The sequence below is a fragment of the Pediculus humanus genome, genomic scaffold (assembly GCF_000006295.1).
Source record: "Pediculus humanus corporis 1103172108281 genomic scaffold, whole genome shotgun sequence".
In the NCBI taxonomy this organism is placed as follows: domain Eukaryota; kingdom Metazoa; phylum Arthropoda; class Insecta; order Psocodea; family Pediculidae; genus Pediculus; species Pediculus humanus.
Genome location: NW_002987850.1, coordinates 393,958 through 416,019, shown reverse-complemented (window position 1 = coordinate 416,019; position 22,062 = coordinate 393,958). Strand labels below are relative to the sequence as shown.

At 28.5% G+C, this 22,062-nt stretch overlaps 2 protein-coding genes across 2 annotated transcripts; both read left to right on the top strand.

Moving 5' to 3' along the window:
• Positions 1 to 6,936: 6,936 nt before the first annotated feature.
• Positions 6,937 to 9,120, top strand: Phum_PHUM511960 (uncharacterized protein; the record flags this gene model as incomplete). Its single annotated transcript, XM_002431046.1, has 6 exons — positions 6,937 to 6,947; positions 7,024 to 7,123; positions 7,520 to 7,579; positions 8,744 to 8,764; positions 8,805 to 8,822; positions 9,097 to 9,120. 6 exons carry the CDS (start codon positions 6,937 to 6,939, stop codon positions 9,118 to 9,120), a joined length of 234 nt encoding a protein of 77 aa, XP_002431091.1.
• Positions 9,121 to 10,991: 1,871 nt separating this feature from the next.
• Positions 10,992 to 18,493, top strand: Phum_PHUM511950 (uncharacterized protein; the record flags this gene model as incomplete). The annotated part of the gene is made up of 9 exons (XM_002431045.1): positions 10,992 to 11,027; positions 11,228 to 11,251; positions 11,871 to 11,916; positions 14,277 to 14,320; positions 16,193 to 16,354; positions 16,477 to 16,590; positions 17,108 to 17,311; positions 17,833 to 17,869; positions 18,444 to 18,493. The coding sequence occupies 9 exons, from the start codon at positions 10,992 to 10,994 to the stop codon at positions 18,491 to 18,493; spliced, it is 717 nt and encodes a 238-aa protein (XP_002431090.1).
• Positions 18,494 to 22,062: the final 3,569 nt, after the last annotated feature.

The following is a 22,062-nucleotide window of genomic DNA, read 5'->3' as shown; positions in this document are numbered from 1 at the left end:
CCCCCCCCCAAAAAAAAATCGGAGGCTCGAAAATCGTCGTTGGGTCGGGTCGGATCGTAAAATCCATTTTGACATTAATTTAACCTTTTGCTATAGAGAGAGAGAGAGAGAGGAGGGGGAGGGTAATGAGAGGATCTTGCCACGATTTGATTCGGTTTAACAAAATCGTATTTTCATTTCATTTTCTTCGGAAAATTTTTTTTTTTTTTTTATCTTAATCTTATGTCGACGAAACACATCGAAGAAGGAGGACATTTTTTTTTTTTTATGTAGGTTTTCAAACCGACATTTTTTCTTATTTTAAAAGGAAAGGAAAAGAAAGAAAAAGTTATTAAAAGGTTTATAAATATTCATACTCGGGTATCGTGAGGTTGTTAAGTAGTAGTAATAATAATTAGCGGCGGGTTAAACGATTAAGCGGCATAAAAATATTATTAACGAATTAATCCCTACGCCCTCCCCACTCCACTTCCCCCCTCTCTCTCTCTCTCTCGGGTATGACGACAAAGTAAACGATATTATGATAATGTCGGTGTTTGTCCCCTCCCCCACTCTCCTTTTTGTTTAATTTTAATATTTTTTTTGGAAAATTCGAAAATTTGCCGACGGCATGTTTCCCGCCACTCCTTCCCTCCTCCCTCCCTCCACCGCCCCCTTTTACCAATTTTTTTTAAATTTTTCTAGAATTTTTCATTCGAGCCGATAGATAATAAAACGTCGTGTTGTGTGTGCATTATCATTTCGTCGTTCTCTTTTTTTTATTGAATTTTTTTTTTTATTTTTTTTATTTTTGCCGACATTTCAAAATAATTTATTATTACGGGTTATTTTTATAATTTATGCAATTTGCCTCCCGGGAAAAGTTTTTTTTTTTTTTTCATTTGTTTACGAAACGATCTTTAAAAATAAATCGGATCGGTAAGAAGAAGAATAAGAAGGAAAGATAGATCGAGATGGGGATCTAAAAAAAAGTGATGCAAAAAAAAAATAATAAATGGAAAAGATGGAGAAAGAGAGAGAGAGAAAAAATAATAAGTTGGTTTTGAAAATAATAATAATAATAATAATGATGTTGAATAAATTAAAAATAAATTAAATTTACGATCGTCTTGTTGCGCCTTCCGTTAAACAAAAAAAAAAAGAAAATTGAAATTTTTTTTTTTTTATTACAAAAATTTTATATTTATATATATTATTAATCAAAAATTCTATTGACCCAAATGAGTTAATGTGTCTCTAACGCAATGTTTTTTTTAATTTATGTTTGATGCTGCTTCGAGTCTTTGTTTTTTACACACGCACGCACGCACGCACACGCACACGTACGCACAAAGAGAGAGAGAGAGAGAGAGAGAAAATTTATTACTTTGTTTTTTTTTTTTTTTTTTTCGTAAATCTTGAGAAACCACTTTTGTATCAGAGTAAAAATTTCACTTGTGGGTACAAACACGTTTGTTTTTTATTTCCGTACCTGAAAAACAATTTTTTTTGTTTTTTTTTTTTTTGGGGGGGGAGGGGGTTTGTTATGCGTTTGTTGGTTTCGTTTGTTTTATTATCGTTAAAAAAAATTTGAACGTGTTTTTTTTTTACCTTATTCCCCTTATGTCCTCGTGGACATTTGTTTTTTTTTTTTTTGTTTTTATCCCATTAATGAATAAAAAAAATAATACGTAGCGGAAACGGAAATCTTCTTTCAGTTTTTTCTTTTTTTTAACGGTGGATTTTGTTTGGATTCAAAACAAACAAACAATAAGTTAATCGAATCGCGAGTAAATTTATTAAAATTTGTTATTATTTAAATTTTTAAATGCCAGCGAGCACGTGATAAAGTTTTTTTAAAGGGCGTCGCGCCGCAAAATTCGTTTTATAAAATATTATTAATAAAATCGATCGATCGATTGATCGATTTGATATCGTGCAACGGTTTTTTTTTCTTCTTTCAATTCGACAAAGTTTATCTTACGCCATTTTTTTTTAAGAACTTTTAAATAAAAAAAAAAAAATAGCAAAAAAAATGTATATTTACTGACATGAAATTTGGCAAAGATTTACCAAAAAAAAAAAAAAAAAAATTCTTTCGATCGAATTTAAAATTAGAATTTTTTAATTTTTTTTAAGATTTTTTTTTTTTTATATTTTTCGAAATCCGGTTTTACGATAAAAAAAATAAAAAATAATTTTTTTTTTTTTTTTTATGTTTTACATAAAAATCAAAAAAAAAAAAAAAATGAAGAAAAAAAAATCTTGACGGGTCAGGTAATTTTTTTTTTTTTTTTGTACACGTTTGTGTTTGCGTATGGTTTTATGTTCGTGTCAAGGATATTATTCATTGATTTGAACGAAAACAAAAAATAATGATAATGATAATAATAATGAAACCTAAAGAAGAAAAACTTGAAAATTATGTTTTACACGTGGTTCGAGTTTAGTTTTTTAAGTTTTTTCTTATAACGGAAATAAAAGTGAAAAGTTGTAATGGAAGATGAGTTTTTTTCGTTACTCTAAAGTTATCGGAGGGCTTAACAAACAAACAAAAGGAGACAAACACTCACACACGGGACAAACGAAGACAATTTTAAAAAAAAAAATTCGATGAGAATAATAATTACGTTTGATTTTGTACGACGAAATTTTCAATTTAATTTTTTTTTTTTTTTTTTTAATTCCCTTTCCCGAATCTAATAAAAAAAAAGGAAAAAATTGAAGGTTCGAATGGAAAAAAAAAAAAAATTACGTCAATTACGATTGGTATTGAATTATCGATCGTTTGATTGAATTTTTTTTTTCTTTTTTTTTTCTTTTTTTTTTTGTTCTTATTTTAAACGACCATTTTCAATTACAAATAATAACTACAATAGTATTCGTAAATGATATGTCTACATACACGTACGTACATGTTTCTTTTTCCACGATAAATTAAATTCGTCTGACATACTGTTAAGAAATCGTTCAGATTGTTGTGACCTGTGTTTGTTTTCTATTCTCGATCATTTCGGTTGTACTGAATTTATCGTAACAAAAACAAAAAAAAAATTATCAGTTTTGCCAACGGTAATAAAATTAAAAAAGATATTATTTAAAAAAAAAAAAAAAAAATGCATTTGCGAGTTCGTGTCGAATGACGAAAAGTTTTTCTTTTTTTTTTTTTTTTTTTTTTTTTGGTTTTTTTGGTTTTTATTGCCAAAGTTAAGGAGAAAAAAAAAAAAGGAAAAGAAATTGAAAAAGAAAAGTTTTTTCTCTTTTTTCTTTTTCTTACTCCCTTTTTGTGTTAACTGTGATCTCGTTCCAGACATAAATTTCTTTTCTTTTCTCTTTTTTTCTCCAGATCCAGTAAGGTCAAATCGATAATTTTTTCTGGTTGTTGTTGCTATTAAAACGTCAAAGGTGGTTTTCTAACCTTTGGAAACTTTTGAGTTAAACATTTTTTTTTTGTTTTTTTTAAATACTTATTTGAATTATGTTGTTGTTGTTGTTGTTGTTGTCGTCGAGATTATTCTCGTATTACGGTTCCAGAAAGAAAAAAAAAAGTTTTAAAGTATTTAAATACTCGCGGCCATATTGTTTTATTGACGTCATAATTTCGTTTCTCACTCTATCTCCTGGAGGGTGGAATAGTTTTGGAAGAGGTTTAAGAAAATTTTTTTTTTGATTATTTTTGTTTACCAGACGCACCATCATCGACATTTAAAAAGGAGAAAAGGAAAATATCAGAGGGTGACGTCACGACGACGATGACAAAGTTGACAAATTTTTTTTTTTTTTTTTACTGTCACATGACGCGAACGAAGGAGGAAAATAATCGATTATGCACGATAATTTTTTTTGTTTTTGTTTTAAAGAATTTTGTTGTTGTTGTTGTCGTTAACCTTTTCCGGTAGCACGTTCGTTCCTTTTTTTTTTTTTTTTATAGGACAATTACGTATCAAAACTCGAGGGATGTTTTTGATCCGTGACATTCGTGACATTATAAATCTTTCCCCAATTTTATTCCTTTCTTCGTTTTTTTTTTATTTTTTTATTTTTCTTCTTCATTTTCTATTCTTCCTTTCTACTCTTCCTTTTTTTTTTTTTTTTTTTTTTTTTTTTACAAAAGGAATCGATTGTTCTGATAAAAATGCCTTTCTTCATTATTATTATTATCATTATTATTATTATTATTTATGTATAAAAGAAAAGGTAAATTTTATTAAAATATATCTCGAGAATTTTTTTTTTCTTTCCATTCATTAAAAAAAAGGAAAAAAGGAAAAAAAAAAAAAGGGAAAAAATGAGGAAAATTTTTTTATTTTTATTTTTCTCTAATTTTCCTCTCGTAATTTTTCATTTCTATTATTATTATTATTATTATTTTCTTTTGTATTATTTTCATTATCATCATCATCATCGTTTTTTTTTTTTTTAAGTAATAATAAATTTCGTTACCCGAACAATCAAATTTTTCTTGTACTTTTCAAGTATTTTTTAGTCGTCCAAAAGAAAATGAGGAAAATAAAGAAAAGAAAAGAAAAAAAAAAAAACAATCTGATTTTTTTTTTTTTCACACAAAAGAAAATTTTTATTTAATAAACCTTTTCTTATTTTTTTTTCGTTTTGTTTTGTTTTGTTATTTCCGTCCTTTGTGCGTTTGTTTGTTTATTTTTATTTTTTCTTAAAAGTAACACACGCGATTTTGTTCCAAAAAAAAAAAAAAAAATGCGTAACGAAACTAGGAAAATTTATTTGGATTCGATTGTTATTGAAACAAAAGATGATGGAAAATGTGAAAAGGTTACGGGGGGGGGGGAAACGAATGACCCGGTCGAGTTATTTAAAATAATTCGGATGATCAAGATGGAGGTCACCGAAGGTCACGATACGTTACAAAAAAAAAAAAAATTCCGAATTCGAAGAAGAAGAAAGAAATCGAATTGTGACGTTTAAAAAAAAAAAAAAAAAAAAAAAGTTTTATTTTTTTTCATCATGTTGGCATGAATGAAATGTTTTCCTCTTTTTCTTTTAACTTTGGTATTAATTATAAAAGTTTCTCTCTCTCTCTCTCTCTCTCTCGAGGGAGTTAACAAAAAAAAAAGTGTCAATTTTGTTTTTAAATATTTTAATTTTCTTTTATTTATTTATTTATTTATCGTCATCGTAACGAAATTCGATTTTAATTAAATCTTATTATTATTATTATTATTATTATAGCACTAGGTTAGTCGTCCTAGGTTTTGAAATCTGACACAAACTATATTCTGCTATATTTTGCTATAAAAGATTTTTTCGGTCTTGGTTACGAGATTCGAGTTAAAGCCAAGGAAAATAAAATTTTTTTTTTGCGTTTAATGTCGATTAATAGGTCATTTATTTATTTCGTCCGTTAAATTTCGAGATATCGCGAGATTTTTAAAAATGGCGGATACGTATCGAACACACAATATATCGACGATTATATCCATTTTGTTTACGTTTATGAATTTTTTTTAACGAGATTTTTACGAGATTGCAAAAGTTTATTTGAAAAAAATCGATCGATCGATCGATCGAACATTACCTCGATGTGAATTTTCGATTTTTGTCGAACGAAAAGAAGGCGGTGAGATTTTGTTGTTGTTATTATTATTTCGGAAAGATTCATTTTCAAGGATTCCGGAAATCCTTTCGATTTCACGTTATCAAACGTTTTTAAGAAAAGGAATGGCGTGAAAAAAAAAAAAACACATTTTTAATTTTATAAAATTATTATTATTATTAGTCGAGTTGAATAATTTTTTTTTTTTTTTTTTCCATTTCCCGACAATCACTTTCGATTGTTTAATCCTTCACACGATGAGTTCATTTTTAATGAATTTTTTTTTCTTTTTTTTGTTCTCGTCTTATCAATCATCTCCCCGCGTAAATACGTAAAAAGTTTTCTTCTTAGTGCCCTTTACGTATAACGAACGAACGAACGAACGCACGCACGCACGTAATAAAGTTAACCAGTTCGCCTTCGCAATGGCATTGATCTCAATACTAAAAAAAAAAAAAAGAAACTATTAGAGTGGTAAATAATAAAAGAATATGAAACAAAATAATAATAATAGTAATAATAATAATAATAATAATAATAATAATAATAATAATAATAATAATAATAATAATAATAAGCCAACGGCCATAGCGTGCTGGTCACACCGGTTCCCGTACGATCACCGAAGTTAAGCAGCATCGGGCGTGGTGCAAACTTGGATGGGTGACCGTCTGAGAACGCCACGTGCTGTTGGCTTAAAAGAGCAAAAAAAAAAAAAAAAAATGAGAACAAGACAAAGTAAGAACCAAAAAACAAATCTTGTTCTACTGTCGACCTGAGGCAGCTCGACGAGAATGTGAATTTCACTGCTTCTGACCCTGGCCACTCCAAAGATGTTAGTCACCGGAGCCCAGTTCAGGAGACAAATCGTTCCCATCGAAAAAGACGGACTCAGGAAGACCTTCAAGAATTGATGTGGTGCTATCTTATAATAAGTGGCACCACCGAAATTCGAGTATTTGTCCCTAAGGAATCGGGTAGAAACCTCGGATAAATACTTAAAAAAAAAACTCCGACAAGTAGCCTTGTCGTGTTTAATGGTGGATAATAATAATAATAATAATAATAATAATAGTTTTTTTTTTTCTTTTTGAAAAAATCAATCGATATCGAATCGATTTCATGATTTTAATTATTTACTCATCGTTTTTTTTTTTTTTTTATATATATTTTTTTTTTATACATAAATTTTTACGTGAAAGCTACGAATAACTTAAATGATAATAATAATAATAATAGTAATAATAATAATAATTGTAAACAGGTGTTTACCGATAGTTCAAGCAAAGTTTTTCTTTTTTTTTTTAAGGAATTTTTATAGAGAGTTCAACTTGATACTTTTTTTTTTTTTTTTTTTTTTTGTATTGGGAAAAGTTTTATCGAAAATTATGTTTCAAACGTTTATACGCGAATAATCATTATTATTATTATTATTATTATTATTATTATTATTATTATTATTATTATCAATTCAGGTTTCGATTCGATCGGGGTTGTATAAATCGATATCTCGTCGTAAATGTTTTGACATACGGTTTTGTTTTAATTACTTGTTTTGTCACAAAGCAGAAAAAAGTTTCTTCCTAGATTTTTTTTTTAAATTTGGTTTTAAGATGGTTCCCTTCCCCCTCCCCTCCTCCCCTCCCTCCGTTTTTCTTTTACGTATTCTCTTAATTAACATTAATTATTTCTTTGAAGCATCACGTTTCCCTTTTTTTTTTTTTTTTTTTTTTTTTTTTTCGTTTTTCGGTGTAAAACACACACACACACACGTATTGTCGTAATGAAAATATTTAAACAAAAGAATGTTTTCCACTTAAACAAAATGGAGAAAATTATTTCTCAGAATTTTTTTTTTTCTTGTGTGTTTTTTAAACGTGATGATCATCAATCGTCTGAATCATCATATTCATTATGTTCAACTTAAAAATTTAAGGTTAGGTCCAGGTTTGTTTTTTTTTTTTTTTTGAGGCGGGGGGAGAGGGGATAAGGGAATTTGTTACTTCTGCGAACGGATTGACCGATTGTAAAGTTCATGGAAAAATTTTTGAAATTTTGGAATTTTTTTTTTTTTTTTTCAAATTCGATCGAAATTATTGATTGCAAGTGAATTATTGTTCACGTTGAAATTTTATTCATTCATTCATTCGGGGTGAATAAATTGTTTCGGTGAAAATTTCGCTGGAAAATGTTATTATTATTATTATTATTATTATTATATCTCTTATCGATTAAACATCTGTGAGTAATTCGAACGCGTTGTGTTTTTTTTGGTAATGGAAAAAAAAATATTTAAAGGTTAATTACACGTTTATTATTATTATTATTATTATTATTATTATCATTATTAATTTCATTGCGTTATTCATATGTATAGAAACGAAAATACCTGAAACTCCAGAAAGTTTTTTTTTGAAAAAACAAAAAAAGCTCGAATTGTTTTTTTTATTTTAAATGGGCTAATACCGTAGAATAAAAGAGAAAGTAATATAAAATCCAGTCACGTGACTGTTCTATTTCGTTTCGTTTTGTTTTGTTATTACTCCTAAAATAAAAAACAATTAATGTGAGTTGTAATTTTTGTCCGTTTGAAAAAATCATTTTCCAGCATTGTTTTTCCAAATTTTCGACAAAATTTAAATAATTTACATGTAAGAATTCGTTATGTTGATGATGATGATGATGATGATGGACAAAATGGAGGGAAAGCAGAGGTCAACGAAAAAAAAAAATAATGATCGTTTTTTATGATATTTGTTATTTTACTGTTGTTACGCACACGTCTCAACAAAATTATTATAATTTTTTTTTTTTTTGTTTTGTTATTGATGTTCCAGACGAAAACTAATTTCCTTTGATTTCCCCTTCCCCCTTCTCTTCTTTCCCTATCCCCCCCTTCTTCGGCGTAACGATTTTAACCCTTTAATTTTGTTGTTGTTTTTTTTCGAATATTGGATTGAAAGTAATTTTAGGTAGTTTTATTTTTATTTTTATTTTACTACACCTGTGTGAATGATAATAAAAATATACGAGTGGTGCCTAGTAGTAGTAGTACCCACGCACGCATGCACGCACGCACACACGCACTACTCATCAAACGTTTTAAATATTCTCTTCGTAAGAAAACTAGTACTAAATAAAAAAAAAAAAAAAAAATCAAAAATCAAAAATGGTTTTTTTTTTTTTTTAAATTAGTTTTATAAAATTACATGGTTGGTTCGATCGTAAAAAAAAAAAAATTTAACATAATTATTAGGCTTTCGAACAACTTCAAGTCATTCTTCCATCATCATCATCATCATCATCATCATCATTATTATTATTTAATAAAAGAAAGTTTTTTTTTTTTTTTTTTTTTTTTCTTCTTTAAAGTTGGCAACATTTAAAAAAATTTTTTTTTTTTTATCTATTTCTTTTTTAATAATCCCGGGATTTTTGGTTTTCCCATTTTTTTTTCCATCTCTTTTGTTCTCTCTCTCTCTCTCTTCTCTCTCTCTTTTTCTCTCTTTCTTTCTCTCTTTCACTATTTTTTTCCTTCTTTATTTAAGGTTCTTCTAGGTTATCCTTTATAAAAAAAATAAATCAATAACGAAACTTTCCATCTACCTGAAACTTGGGTTAACGTGCGTTTTGCGGTTTAGAAAAAAATATTTTTTGAACGTGCACACGCACACGCACGCACGCACGCAAGACGAATGTGAATGATTGATTGATTGATTGATTGATTGTTCGAAGGATTAAAATTTTTAAAAAAAATTCCCATCACTTTTCATTCAGTTATACATATATTTATGTTTTTGTGAATGTAAATGTATAAACAATTATTTAAATGATTTCAAATACCGTTGTATTATTATTATTATTATCATTATTATCATTATCATCATGATGAATAATGTTATGGATTTTTAATGGTTCAAATATGTACCCATGGATCATTTGGTGTAAAAAAAAAAAAAAATGTAATAATAAAACGAAACGTGACGACCTTGTCATTATTTTTTTTTTTACACATACGCGTATGTGAACAAATCCGGATACTCGCGAGTTGCAAGGAAGTTTTTTACGTGGGCTGTAAAGAGAGAGAGAGAGACAAACATCTCGCGACGAGAGAGAGAGAGAGAGAGAGAGAGAGAGACAAAACAAACAACTGACTTTGTTTGTTTACAGTTAGTTTATCCAGTTGTAAAATTCTTGTTTCGAATGTTTTTTTTTTTACTCTCAAACTAGAAATCGTTTTGAGGGAAAAAATGTCGCGATAGTTAATTATTAATTTTCAAAAACGTGTAAGAAGATAATTATTATTATTAAATAACGAATCGATCGATTTTCATTTATCGAAAAATGATGATGTAAGAGAGAGAGAGAGAGAGAGATGAAATAAAATTCGGTCGATAAGAGATAAAAAAATTATCAAAGTTGTTACGTATTTATTTATTTATTTTTAATTAAGATTTTTAAACGATTGCGATCAGCCAAAAAAAAAAAAAAAAAACAATTAATGATTTATTTTTTATCTCGTGACACGACGAAATTTTTTATATCACTTCCATCAATTCACTTTATTTTTTTCACGTATCGACCTGCATAAAACAAAAAATATCGAATAATCATTACAAATAATTTTTCCTTTAAAAAAAACGTATTAACTCTAATGGAAGTTGAATAAAAAAAAAAAAAAAAAAAAAAAAAAAACATTAATTTCGTCTAAAACCACGTGGTCACGTTTACGAGAAAAATCGATTTTTGGCAAAATAAAAAAAAAAAAAAAAATTTTTAGTTCGAGTAATGATAATAATGATAATAATAATGATAATAAAAAGCCGGGATGAGCCACAAATTCTTTTTTTATTTTGTTGTTGTTGTCTTTCTCTTTCTCTTTTTCTCTCTTTCTATCTTTTTTTATTTTTGTAATTTTTTTTCTTTTTTTACCTCTTCTTTTTCTTCATCTTTTCATAAAACAAAAAGAAAGACTTTCTCTTTCTTAAATATCTTATTGGCACGAATATTAAAAAAATTTTTTTTGTTTTTGTTTTTGTTTAATTAAATGAGAGAGTAATAATTTTTTTTCTTTTTTTTTTCGATCATTAAAAACTAAAATTAAATGAAAAAGAAAAAGAAGAAAATAATAATAATAATAATAATAATAATAATAACGAACGGAATAATTATTACGGGAGTATAATAACGTAATCTAAGAAAGAAAAAAAAAAAAAACTCATTAGCGTAAAACGGAAAAAATTATTACGAAATATTAAATAAAAACCATTAAAATTTATTTATTTATTTGTTTATGTATTTATTAACGAACGCACTCGTAAAAATAATAATGATGATGATGATGAAAAAAGTTAGTCAAGAGTAGTAGTATGAGTTTTGCGCTTTTTTTGCGGCGGTAAATACGAAAGGTGTAAGTAATAAAATTTGAAGGTTTTTTGCGGTAATGACGCGACAGGATTACAAAGATTTATTCCGTTCGGTTTGTAATGTATTAACGAAGGCAACGCAAACGTTTTTTAGGGGAAAACAAAGTTAAAGTTCAAGTGTTTAGATTTAACATTTTTTTTTTTTTTTTTTAAAGTTGGCAAGATTGAAAATTTTCTTTCTTTTTGTTTCGTTTCGTTTCGATTGCGTAAATCCCCGAACGTTTTTTTAATAATAATTTTTTTTCGTGGGGAGGGGGGGCAGGGGGAAGTGCGACAGGTGTGTCGATGAATCGTTTTCTGTCGTTATCATTTCACACAATTCGAGAACGAGATTTTTTTTTCTTCAAAACAGTAAAAAATCGAGAAGGAAAATTGCCAAAAAAAAAAAAAAAAAAAAAATTCTTAAAGTTATTCGTAATTTATTAAAAAAAAAAAAAAACGATTTGAAGTTTACGTTAATAACTTTAAAAAAAAAAAAAAAAAAAATCATTCGGGAAAATTTTAAATGAACAAAACATCAACGACAGCAACAAAAAACAAACCCAAAAAATCTGTTGTCTGTTGATTTTTTTTTTTTTTTTCAAAACTTTGATAAATAATAAAATAAGAAAAAAATTTAAATTTTGCGCCAAAAAAAAAAAAAAAAAGTTTTTTTTTTTTTTTAGTACGCGTTTGTACGACAAAACAAACGACAAGATGGTTAAAACATTTATGAATTTTTTTTTAACTTTTCTCAAAAAAAAAAAAAAAGCTTTTGAAAGTAACGAAAACAACAGCAGAAAAAGTTTATATATAAATCAAATGTTTTATTTACGAATAATAATAAAAAGAAGGGGCAAAAAAGTCAATAAGTAAAAAAGGAAAAAAAAGGAAAAATTGAGCCCCGTGTATATAAGATTAAAGGGATAATGAAATCTTTGCGGAGAAAAGGCGTGGCTGAACGTAAAAAAACTAGGACACTGCTGTCGAAAAAAAAAAAAAAAGGAAAAAAGGAAAAAAAGGAAAAAAAAAAATCCATTTCAAAAGGATGGGAATTATGGTAATGGGCACGAAACGACAGGAAAGATAAAAAAAAAAAAAAAAAGACATCGATTTTGCGTAAATGCGTTGCGTGCGTGCGTGCGTGTTTGTACGTTTGTACGTTTGTACGTTTGTACGTTTTACACGTTTTGCATTTGATTCTTTTACTTTTTCTTCTTCATCTTCTTCTCCTCCTTTAATTTTGTCAAGTTTAATCAATTTCAAGCTCTGAAGTTTGGTTGATTTTGGATATATCGTCACAATTTTTAATTTGTTTTCATTTCCACGATTTCCTTTATTTACGCTTTTATCATAAAAATAATTTTTTTTGAATCGTTCACATGGTTTGCCTAAAAGTTACTAAAAAGAAAACTAAATAGAATTGCGAATTTACTTATTATAATCGATCGTTTGAAGGGCCTCATTAAAAAAAAAATAATAATAATTTTTAAATGGATTTTTTGTTGTTGTTGTTGTTGTTACTAAATTTTCTCTTTTTATTATTATTATTTTTTATAAAAAATAAAATTTTTATATTTTTGTTTACTAAAAAGAGTAACAAACAACCGCGTCTACAATTTGCTACGTCTAACTCGTTTTCAACGTTGTAGTAAACACATTTTTAAAAAAATTTTCTTTTTTTGTTTTCAAACTTTTTTGTTTTTGTTTTTTAAAAGGGAGTCGAATAATTTGATAATATTGATAAAATGTCAATTCGTCCGCGTTTTACCGTCTTCGCGCACCATCTACCGGTTAAAAAAATAAGTTTTAAATTTTAATGATGGCCGACGATTTTGAAATTTCCGTCGTCATGGTTACGGACGAGATCATATCGAAAACGTAAAATATGTACGGGGTTTCGTTTTCACAACTGTTTAACTTTTTTTTTTTTTTTAGACGATTTTGTTTATTTTACCGTTCGATGCCGTTCGTTCATTTTTTTTTTATATTTAGAAAAAAATTTCGAATTTGATTTCTTGATGAATATTAATTTTAAAAAATTTTGAACGCAAGTTTGAGAAAGTTACGAGTTTGTTGCTCAACATGCGTGAAAATAAAAGTAGGCGGAGCTTATGGTCGGCCATTATTGTTTTTAAAAAATAATAATATTGTGATGGTAAAGTGCTGCTCCATGCGTGAAAATTACGAACTGCTGTTAAAGTCAACAATATGATGTATACGTGACTGGAAAAAAATAAAAAAAAAAAATAAATAAATAAAATTCCCCCCCCCCCCGGTTTCGAAATTATTAATATTAATATTAATAATAATAATAATAATTTTATATTTTTGTTTATTATTAATATTATTATTATTATTCACGGTTTTTTTTTTTTTTTAATATAAATAAATTTACATATTTGTTTTATTATTTAAAATTCAACGGTACTGCTACCACTACTCCTGGTTAACTTTTTCCAATTAATAATTCATGGCAAGTGGATGATAACGTAGAAAATAATTGGGATGAAACAAACAAACAAACGAGACGTACAAACGCGTCTATGATAAATTGTTAATAATAATAATAATAATAGATTATCCGAAATCGTTATATAAATAATAAAAATTTTAATTCAAACATCACAACATTGACACACATAAATCTCTGTCATTTTTCCTTATTTTTTTTCTTTAAATTAATATAAAACAAGAAACAAAAATAAACACGAAACGAATAAACAAACAAACAAACAAACAAATAAACAAACGCGACACAAAACAAACATGTTTTGTCATTAATTTTTTTTTTTTTTTTTTATTAAATCGAAAAAGTTTTTATACAATCTTTGTTTGTTTTCAATCGACGAAAAATTCGAATTTGCATTAAAAAAAAAAAAAAAAGGAAAGAAAGAAAACGAGCGACTTGGCCAAAATTTAAAAAAAAAAACTATGCGTTAATAATAATAATAATTAGGTACCATAACGTGACCGGTTTTGTTGTTTGGTTAAAATCACGGTAAGGAAAAAATTTAAACCACTTTTTAATAATAATAATAATAATAATCAAAAAGCAAAAATTTACTTTCGTAAATTGCATAATGTTGTTGTTGTTGTTGTTTTTCTTCTAGAATGAAAAAACAATTATTATCATTATCATTATCATCATTATCATTAAGCATTATAATTTTTCGTTGTGTGTTTCACCGATGCGAATTAAAAAACGTGAATTACGCCGAATGAGTAAAAAAAAAAAAAAAAATTATTTAATTTTTTTATTTTTAAAAAGCAATTATCGCCAGCTGTTGTTCCACATTAAAAACAAATGTAGAAAACGAAAGGGGAGCATCGTGAGCGGGAGAGGGGGCAGGGGGTTAGGGGTAAGGTGAGGGGAAAGTAACGATGAGGAATTTGGCGTTTTTTTAAAAATAATTTGCTCCCGATATTATTCATCAATTATTTTAACGTGTAAAAAAAAAAAAAAAGATGGAAACGGTACAAATTAAACAAACAGACAAACGGGCAACACGCAAACACGCAGCACGACGAATTATCGAAAAAAAAAACAAGAAACAAACAAAAAAATTACTGTTGGCATTTTGCACATGTTTTATCACCCCCCGCATCTGCTCCCTTCCCCTTTCATTAATTAAGGCTCAAGATTTTGTGGGAAACGAAATAATTTACGAGTTCCAGAGGTGTTGTGAATGACTGGAAATTTTTCCATCGGAAAATTCTGTGATGATAACACGATAACGATGATGGAGTCGCCATTTAATTAACGACAATTTTTTTTTTTTTTTTTCTCTCCGTAAAACGTTTAAACCGAAAATTTTTATCATTATTATTATTAGTATTATTATTTTATTATTAACTCGAAACGTTTTAACCTTTATTGATCTTAAGTGTCAAAGAAACAAGTTCGCCGAGGGCCTTAATCCCTCTTTTCCTCCCGCTCCCCTTTACCTCCCCAATCCGGATTTTAAAAAAAAAAACTCTCTCATTGATTTATTTCACGTGTAAGAGAATTTTTAAACATTTTTTTTTTTTTTTTTTTTTTAATGAATAAAAATAAAAAAATAAAAACAAGTTTGACACAAAATCCATTAAAAAAAATAAATCTTTGGTAATTTTGTTTTTAATCAAAGGTCAGTGACATCAAGAAGCGGAATATCATTTTTTTTTTTTTTTTTTTTGTATCTAATTATTGAAATTGTTTTTATTATTTATTATTATTATTATTATTTAACCCTATACGATAATCGATTTTTTTTTTTTTTTAAATTATTGACGTATCGATTAACGGATTGTTTTCTATCCCTATCCCTTTCTTTCGTTGGGGCATTTTTGTTTGTATGATTTTTCGGGAAAAAAAAAAAAAAAAATTTGTCGGGTTTTTGGAATTTTAAGGGGATGCCTTAAAAGGGGAGATTTATTTGTATGTGTGTGTGTGTGTGTGGGGAGGGTGTGAGGGGAAAACAAATTCACCTGCTCGTGTGGATGGAATTAACTTTTTTTTTGTTAGCATAAATAAAAATGAAATGAAATTCGCGATTTGTGACATGTTGTGCTTCGCTCCAGAAGGAGAAAAAACTGGAAGGAACTGGAAGGAATTTTTAATTTTTTTTTTTTTTTTATTTGCTGACGATTGTGAAAAAAATTCCAGACAAGGTTAATTCATTAATTTAAATTTATTGTTAAATTCTCTCTCTTTCTCTCTCACTATTTCTCTCTTTTTTTTTTTATTTCAAAAGTTGATTGTTTTCGAAAGGAAATTTTTTTTCTTTTTTTTTTTTTTTATTAGAAAATGTAAAGAGAGAAAGAGAGAGAGAGAGAGAGAGAGAAAGAGAAAGAAAGAGAATAAAATTGAAATTTTTATTTAAAAAAAAAAAATAATAATAATTGTGTTAACGAATGAGTTTTTAAATAAGGAAATAAGAAAAAAAAAAAAAACTTTTTTTTCTTATTATTATTATTATTATTATTATTATTATTATTATTATTATTTATGCCAGAAGGAATTTTCTAACGTAAAATTAAATATTCATGACGTTTTACCTTTTTTTTTTTTTTTTTGGCCCATATTTTTCAGTCATTTTTTTCCAAACTTTATCGAAGAAGATCTAGGTTTTTCTATAACTCACGCACGCACGCAGGCAGACACGCACTAACGCACACACACACACACACAAGCACATTCGAAAATTATTATTATTATTATTAGTATTATTAATAATTTGTAACGTTTTGATTTTAGGTTCTAGTCGAATACGATGACGTCGAATGGCACAGGAGAGAATGGATTAGCATTTACAAAGATTCCGTTTTCCATTTGTTTATGGTCGAAGATGACCTCGTTTGGTCGGATCGGGTCGATCCATATTCATCGTCGGATTCGACCGCATTTTGGCCGGCACTGGTAAGGGGATTTTTGTTTTTTTAAGACCCCTCTGGCCCCCTTCACCCCCTCCCCCCCCCGTTTAAGATTTTCCTCTTTTTTTCTTTAATTTTCATCATCGTCGATTTGTTTTTTTCTTTTAGAATTTCGTAGCTTTGGTGGATTTGGTCAACATGAAAACCCAACTTCAACCGGTTGAGTTTTTGGTTGACCGCGAATTGGCATTTCGAGATTACACGCGGATCGAACCGTTTTTGGTGAGTTTTTTTTTAATCATTATTATTATTACCATTATTATTATTATTATTATTGTTAGTTTTGGGGGCGAATGCGAATCGCATGGGAAAAAATTTTTTCGCGTCTGAAAGAAAATAGCCGCAAACCTCACCGTCGGTTTGCCCACATGTCGGTTACTAATTGCTAATTAGCCTTCCTTTATTATTATTATTATTTTTTGTGCGAATTTGTTGTTTGACCTCCGGTGCCATCATCATCGTTTCAAGCTTGAGCTATTATGATCCGTTGTCTGTTTTTTTTATTATTTAAGAACCAGCATAATTTTAACAATTAAATGTTTTCCACGTTTACTTCCTGTCCATAAATTTGAATTTACAATTCACGATCACGATCACGATTTCTGGCGGTAGTTTTGGCGGTTTTTTTTTTTTTTTTTAAGTCTTGGTAGTTTTGAATTTGTCTTTAAAAAGGAGAGGTTTTCCCGTGGTCTAAAGAATTTGAAATAAAAATAATTATTGATTTTGTTTTTGTTTCAAGGATTTCAATCAGAAATTTCCGGGTTCAAAAGACCATACGGAAGTTGTGGCTGCCATAAGAAGATGGTTGGAATATCAAGACGGTCAACGTATATTGTTGACGACTCCGAGCGTACTCGTCGGTTATAGAGTTGAAGTGTACAGAGCAGAGGGAACAACGCAATGGTACACGGCAGTCATCGTAGGCTATAACGAATCGACAAAGGTAAATCAATACGATTAATACGGGGGGGGGTGGAGGGGTAAAGAAAAGGAAAAGACGGGCATTGATAGCCGAATCGATCGGATTAATAAGATTAAAAGAAGATTTCGAAAAAAATGATAATAATAATAAGGCGGTGATGACGTAATAAATTTAAGACGCCGGTCGTCCTCTTATTTATGAACGTATCGGATTACATTTTTTTTTTTTTTTTTTGTTTCTCGTCGGTGAAAACTTTTTCGGTTGTTGTTGAACAAACGAATTCGAAAAAAAATTTTTCCAACAAACGAATAAAAAACCGAAATACTTTTAAATTATTATTATTATTATTATTATTATTTGCACGAAAAGTAAATTTTTGATTTACCGACAATGATAGAAAGGAAAATGGAAAAGGGAAAAATTTTAAACGAAATTTTCAATTTTATTAAAAAAAAATGGCGGAGAAAAAAAGGATATTCGCACACAACACTCTTTTTTTATTAACTATTATTCGCAGAAAAAGAAAATTTTTTTTTCAAAAGGTTTCCTTTGCGAAAATTTTTCAAAAAATCGTCAAAGGTTTTTTTTTTTTTTTTTTTTTTATTCAATGGTAGACGCGCCATTTTTTTTGTTTCATTTTAAATTGTTTGCATTTATATGTATCCGTTCGATTGTTTTTTTTTTTTTTTTTACTTTTTCGTCGTTCTTTTTCATTCTTCCCCTACCACCCCCAAAATCGTTGATATCGATCGATGAATCGATATATCGAATTAGAAAGTTTTTTTTTGTTTTTTTTTTTTGTGTTTTCGGCGTGGAAAATTAATTTAAAAAAAGGGGGGAAAAAAACTTTTTTTTTTGTTCGCGTGTTAAAAACGTTACGTAAGTAAGGAAAACAATGGCCGTGATAATAACCAAGAGATAATGCATTTGACATTATTATTATTATTTGGGTTGGTCGGTTTGTGTCAGAATCTTCTTCGAGTTTTTTTTTTTTTTAATGGTCTTACGCAACTTAATCGCAATCGTAATTATAAAAAAAGAATTTCTAGGCCAAATCTACTACTACACGTCATTATCACATTTTTTTTTTTTTTTTTTTTTTTCGTAAGGAAATTATTTCGATTCTTCCATTTTTTTTTTTTTTTTTTTTGAGAATCGTTTGCCATTTTTAAACTTCGTCACGAATTTCGTGACAATTTATAAAGTTGTGGAACTTGTCCTAAGGCAAGTGACGGGCCGGGGGGAGGAGGGGGGGGGAAATTATTGGAAATGTCGACAAATTTTTTTTTTCCAAGCTTTTGGATTGTTTAAGTTAAGCAATTGTAATTATTGGCGTTAATGGTAGAAACGGAAACGAGTTACGTCACGACGACGACGACGACGACGACGTCGTCGTGAATTTGACAATGAATAATAATAATAATAATTATAATAATAAATAAATCGAGTTCGTTTCGATAATTGTCACGCAATCGATTTAATTTAATTTTTTTTTTTTTGTTGTTGCGACTTGAAAAAAAAAAAAAATTAGTTAATGATTTTAAATTACCGTTTGTTTGTTTGTTCGTTCGTTCGTTTGTTCGTTTGTTTCGCTCTTTTTTTTTTTTTTTTTTTTAGATTTTTATTACATAATAACGAAAACGTTTTGTTTATTAATTAATCATTCGGAACTTGTGCGGCGGCGGAAATGTTGTGTTTTCCGTTTAATTTTTTCTTTTTTTTTTTTTTTTGTTGAATTAAACGATCGATTGCCGGATTCGAAGTGGCAGTAGATTCTTGTCTTTAATTTTTTCTAGAATCGTGAGAAAAGAAGAAAAAAAAAAATTAAAACGAATCGGAGTTTTTTTTTCGTTTTTCCTCTCAAAAGAATTAAAGATGAAACCGACAGATACTTTTTTTTTGTTTTCCCCCGATGCAAATCGATAAAAAAAAAAAAGAAAAAAAAGGGAAAAAGGGGGGACAAGAGAGAGATAGAGAGAGAGAAAACGATGAGAATTAACGACGGCACGTTTTTGCGGGAACATAATGACGACTTTCACTTTTTTTTTTTTTTTTTTTTTTATTTAACGACAAAACTCATAACGACACCATTGAGCAATTGTAAAATACATAAAAATTTTAACCTAACGGGATTTATTAGAACAAGCTTAGTAGATTACATTTCGATGGTAGCAGCAGTCGTTCAACGTATAAATTTTTTTTTTTAATAAAAAATTATTAACGTTAATTTATTCGCTTGTATAAACGATTAAAAGAGGTAAATAAAAAAAAAAAACATAAACGGATTTATTACCATTATTATTATTATTATTATTATTATTTCCACTATTAAACACGACAAGGCTCTTATTTGTCGGGGTTTTTAAATATTTATCCCAGGTTTCTACCCGATTCCTTAGGGACAAATACTCGAATTTCGGTGGTGCTACTTATAATATTTTCCGAAGGATGTGGGCCGTCCCACATAGTGCGATTTCCTGGATGGTTTCTTCTTTTAGGTTCTTCATAATCTTCTTTAAGTTTCCTTTCATTGAATGTGGCATGGCTCCCAATGCTCCCACGATGACCGGAATCGTTTCTGTTTTTGTTCCCCACATCCTGGTTATTTCGATTTCCAAATTTCTATATTTCAGCCTTTTGTCTGCTTCTTTGGCTGTGGTGTTTTTTTCTGCCGGCACGGATACCTCAATTAATTTACACCATTTTTCCGCATTATGCCTGAGTATGATATCCGGTTTGTTAGCTGGCACAGTTCTATCAGTGTGGATTTGTTGATCATATAGAACTGCATTATTATTATTATTATTATTATTATTATTATTATTATTATTATTATTATTATTATTATTAACATCGTCACTTTTATGCGCGACAAGTTTTTCTGTCAACATTCGGAGTTTTAATCAGGTTTTACCATTACGATTTTTTTTTTTTTAATCTCGCTTTGCGACTTGTAGATTTTGAGTTTTTTTGGGGGGTGAAGGGGAGGGAGGGGGAGGGAAGGTGGGAAATGTCACACGATGTGCGATTTCTCTTAAGGAAAAAATAAATCCTTTTTGCGACACGTCTCTCTCATTCATTCGACAACGACGACAACGACGACGACCTCAATCGATTTCGTTTTAATAACGTTTGTGCAAATTTTCGTTCCCATTTCTTCCGTCTCTCTCTCTCTCTCTCTTAAATTATATTTTACGATGCGTTTGTTGTCTCTCTCGCACGCACGCACACACACACACGCACCCACGACAAGGTTTCGTCTGTTGTGCGTTTTTCATAAGGGAAAGAAAAGCGAGTGCATAACTTTTGGGCGTGGTGTCGTGATCGTTTGTTTGTCGGATAGTTTTATGTTTTATGTTTATCGGTTATACGCTCTTCTTCTCGACGATAAATCCGCCATTTTTTTTTGTTTGTTTCATCCTTGATTATCCATTAGCCACGTTTGTTTTTATAACTCATTATTCAAAGTCGTAGGTTTTCATTTAAAAAAATGGTAATAATAATAATAATAATAGGTAACCTTCAACTCGTAATAAAAATGACGAAAAAAAAAAAAAAAAATGGTACGAATTGTGTATTGAATACCAAAACGATTCTTTTTTTTTTTTTTTTTTTTTTTTTTTTACCATGTGGGGGATACAAATTGACAAAATGAATATAATGAGTCTGGAAAAAGATAAATAGATAGAGAGGGGGCTGAGGAGGGAGGAGGAGGGTTTTTTTTTTGTATTCTGCCCACATAATAGTAATTTAAAAAAAAAAAAAAAAAAAAAAAAAAAAAAAAAAAAACGTGTAACTGTTTTCAGGTAAAAATTTACATTGCTGGCATTGAACTCGGGTCATTTTATTATTATTATCATCATCGATTTGTATTTTTTTTTTTTTCCCTTTTGGGTGTTTGTTGTTGTTGACGTTGTCGTTGTCGTCGTTGATATTTTTAACGTTGAAATTTTTTTCAAATTTAAAATATTTTCGTTTTACTATTTTTGACACGACTGCTTCTACTCCTTGTTTTATTTTTTTTCTGCTCTATTATCATTATCATCATCATCATCATCATCATTATTATTATTATTTAAATTATTTATTAGCGAAACTGGTTGTTTAATTGTTAGGTTCAATTCCACGATGTTTAAATTTTTTTTTTTTTATTTTTCTCAAATCGTGGCGGTAGCAATTAAAACGTTTTACTTTTTTTTATCGATTCGATCAATTAAAAAATTAATAATAATAATAATAATGATAATAATGATAATAATAATAATGATAGTTGTGGTTGTTGTTTCGATCGTAAAATAAATGTGTCGGATTTTTTTTTTTTTTTTTTTTTTTTTTTATTCGTTCAATTTATTTTTATACGCCCCTAAAAAAAAAAAAAAAAAAAAAAAAAAAAAAAAAAACGGTGAAAGCTTGTTTGTTATTAAAATGCGCCTCACATACGAGTAAAAAATGATGCAACCGAAAATTATTAACAAACGAACAAACAAACACACAAACACATACGAACTTTGTTTGTTTGTTTTAAAAAAAAAAAAAGGTCGATGGAAATTTTGCGTTAAAAGGTTTTATTATTATTATTATTATTATTATTATTATTTATGGGAAAACAAGGTCGGATAAATTGATTTAAAATTAATTTTGTTTCGTTCTTCGCCCCCTCCACCGCTCTCACCTTTCCCTCCCCCTGCTACCTCGGGAAATTCGTGCGTTTGTCGTCGTGGAAAATGTTTTCTATTAATCGATTGTTGGGGGGGGGGGGATTATTTATAAAA